Here is a 1773-nt window from a genome sequence, read left to right on the forward strand (position 1 = left end):
TGATCTTCAGGCATGCATCCCCTTCTGTCTTACCACCAGAAGGTAAATTTTGCTTTCAGATATATATATATTTCCTCTTGCATGTTTTCCTGTATGTCTTTTCAAATCTGATTGTACTTTAAGGACAAACTGAGAATTACTTTGAGAACATCACCCAGACAGATTCTGGACACTTATCGAGAGTGGGTGACAGATTCAAATACACTGCCCGGAGCTGTAAGGAAATCTTGAATAAATATGGTGAACGAGAAGGTAGGCATGCTTTAGACGATAATATGTTCTTATGTACAGAACTTTAAACAGATAGGTATTCTTATGCACTGATAAAGAATAACTAGATTAATGTAATTAATGTAGGATTCAGTAATATCCATATCTATTTACAAGCAGTAAGCCAAAGCAACAAATAAGAAAATCTCTGTATTCATGGGTCAGTGGGTCTAATTTAGTGAAATGTCTCCAGATGGGATATACTACCTGACCACTAATAATGGGATGAAGTATCAGACGTTCTGTGACATGAACACTGCTGGAGGTGGCTGGACTCTGGTGGCCAGTGTTCATGAAAACAACATGATTGGAAAATGCAGTGTGGGGGATCGATGGTCGAGTCAGCAGGGAAACGATGCAAACGTGCCAGATGGTGATGGAAACTGGTCCAACAGAAACACCTTTGGTCTAGTAGAGAGCGCCACGTCTGATGATTACAAGGTATGCAGGCCAATCTGGAAAGCAGGTACTTTTGAAAGCATGTTAGATATATTCAACATAATCTGGTCTCTCATTTGGGGTGGATTGTCACAGTGAGGGGGATTTTCTTTTTAAACATTCCCATGTATTGTTTGGACTCTTGTAACCATTTAACTGGTATTTAAAAGAATTAAACCTCAGATACCGGTAATAAAGAAAAAATATCCAATTATCCAAGCCCATAGCAATGTATTTTTTTTAACAAGCGGAAAAAATTTAAAATCTTAAAAGTGTTTGGTAAATGGTGCCATCCAGGAGTTTTTAAAGAATTGCTTTAAACAAGTGGTCTCCCACCTATTACTCGAGAGCTACCGGTATCCCAGTTTTAAGTAGCTTGAGAAAGGAGTGTAAAGCGGCCGAGATCAGTGCGTCCAAATCCGAGACTATGGTTTTGATATTGGCTTCTTGAGTTTGCCTTCCATTGATGTGACAGATAAAATCAAGGAACTAACCATGCAGTTACAAGGCTGTAAAACATGTTTGCGAGTAACCCAGGTGCAGCCAGTGCTTTCAATGCCAATAAATATTGTGAAGTTCTGGCAAAGCTTGGGCAAGATTTTTCAGACAGATTTAGTGATTTTGACAGGCTGCAGCCTTGTGTGACATTTATGGCAAATCCATTCATGGATGTGGATATAAGTGAGATTTCAGGTCAGATGGCTGAATTATTTTGATCCTGTGGAAATGGAAATAGAAATCATCAATATTAAAACTAATGTTCATCTTAAGCCCCAGCAATATAATATAATATATATATATATATATATATATATATATATATATATATATATATATATATATATATATATATATCTCAATAATTTTTAGAAACTTGTAGAGCCAAATCAATTTAAAAATCTTAATGACATGGCATTGCAAAATGTGCCCTATATTTTGCTCGTCCTACCTGTGAGTGAGATTTTCCTTGCATGAATGTCATGAATGCTGAACAACTGAATGAGTCTTTCAGAGTGCACCTGAGTGGCTACACTCCAAGATACTCCTCTCTAGTTGACAATAAGC

The 1773-nt window shown here is 37.0% G+C and overlaps 1 protein-coding gene across 1 annotated transcript in view; it reads left to right on the plus strand.

Moving 5' to 3' along the window:
* The window catches only part of LOC107099092 (intelectin-like), a 17310-nt gene that overhangs the window by 12408 nt on the left and 3129 nt on the right, over nucleotides 1–1773 (plus strand). The window contains exon 3 of the mRNA XM_015397065.1: nucleotides 464–711. Within this exon, the coding sequence (XP_015252551.1) occupies nucleotides 464–711 (248 nt within the window). The remainder of the gene's footprint in view (nucleotides 1–463; nucleotides 712–1773) is intronic.

The sequence above is a fragment of the Cyprinodon variegatus genome, unplaced genomic scaffold, assembly GCF_000732505.1.
Source record: "Cyprinodon variegatus isolate N-32 unplaced genomic scaffold, C_variegatus-1.0 Scaffold837, whole genome shotgun sequence".
Taxonomy (NCBI): domain Eukaryota; kingdom Metazoa; phylum Chordata; class Actinopteri; order Cyprinodontiformes; family Cyprinodontidae; genus Cyprinodon; species Cyprinodon variegatus.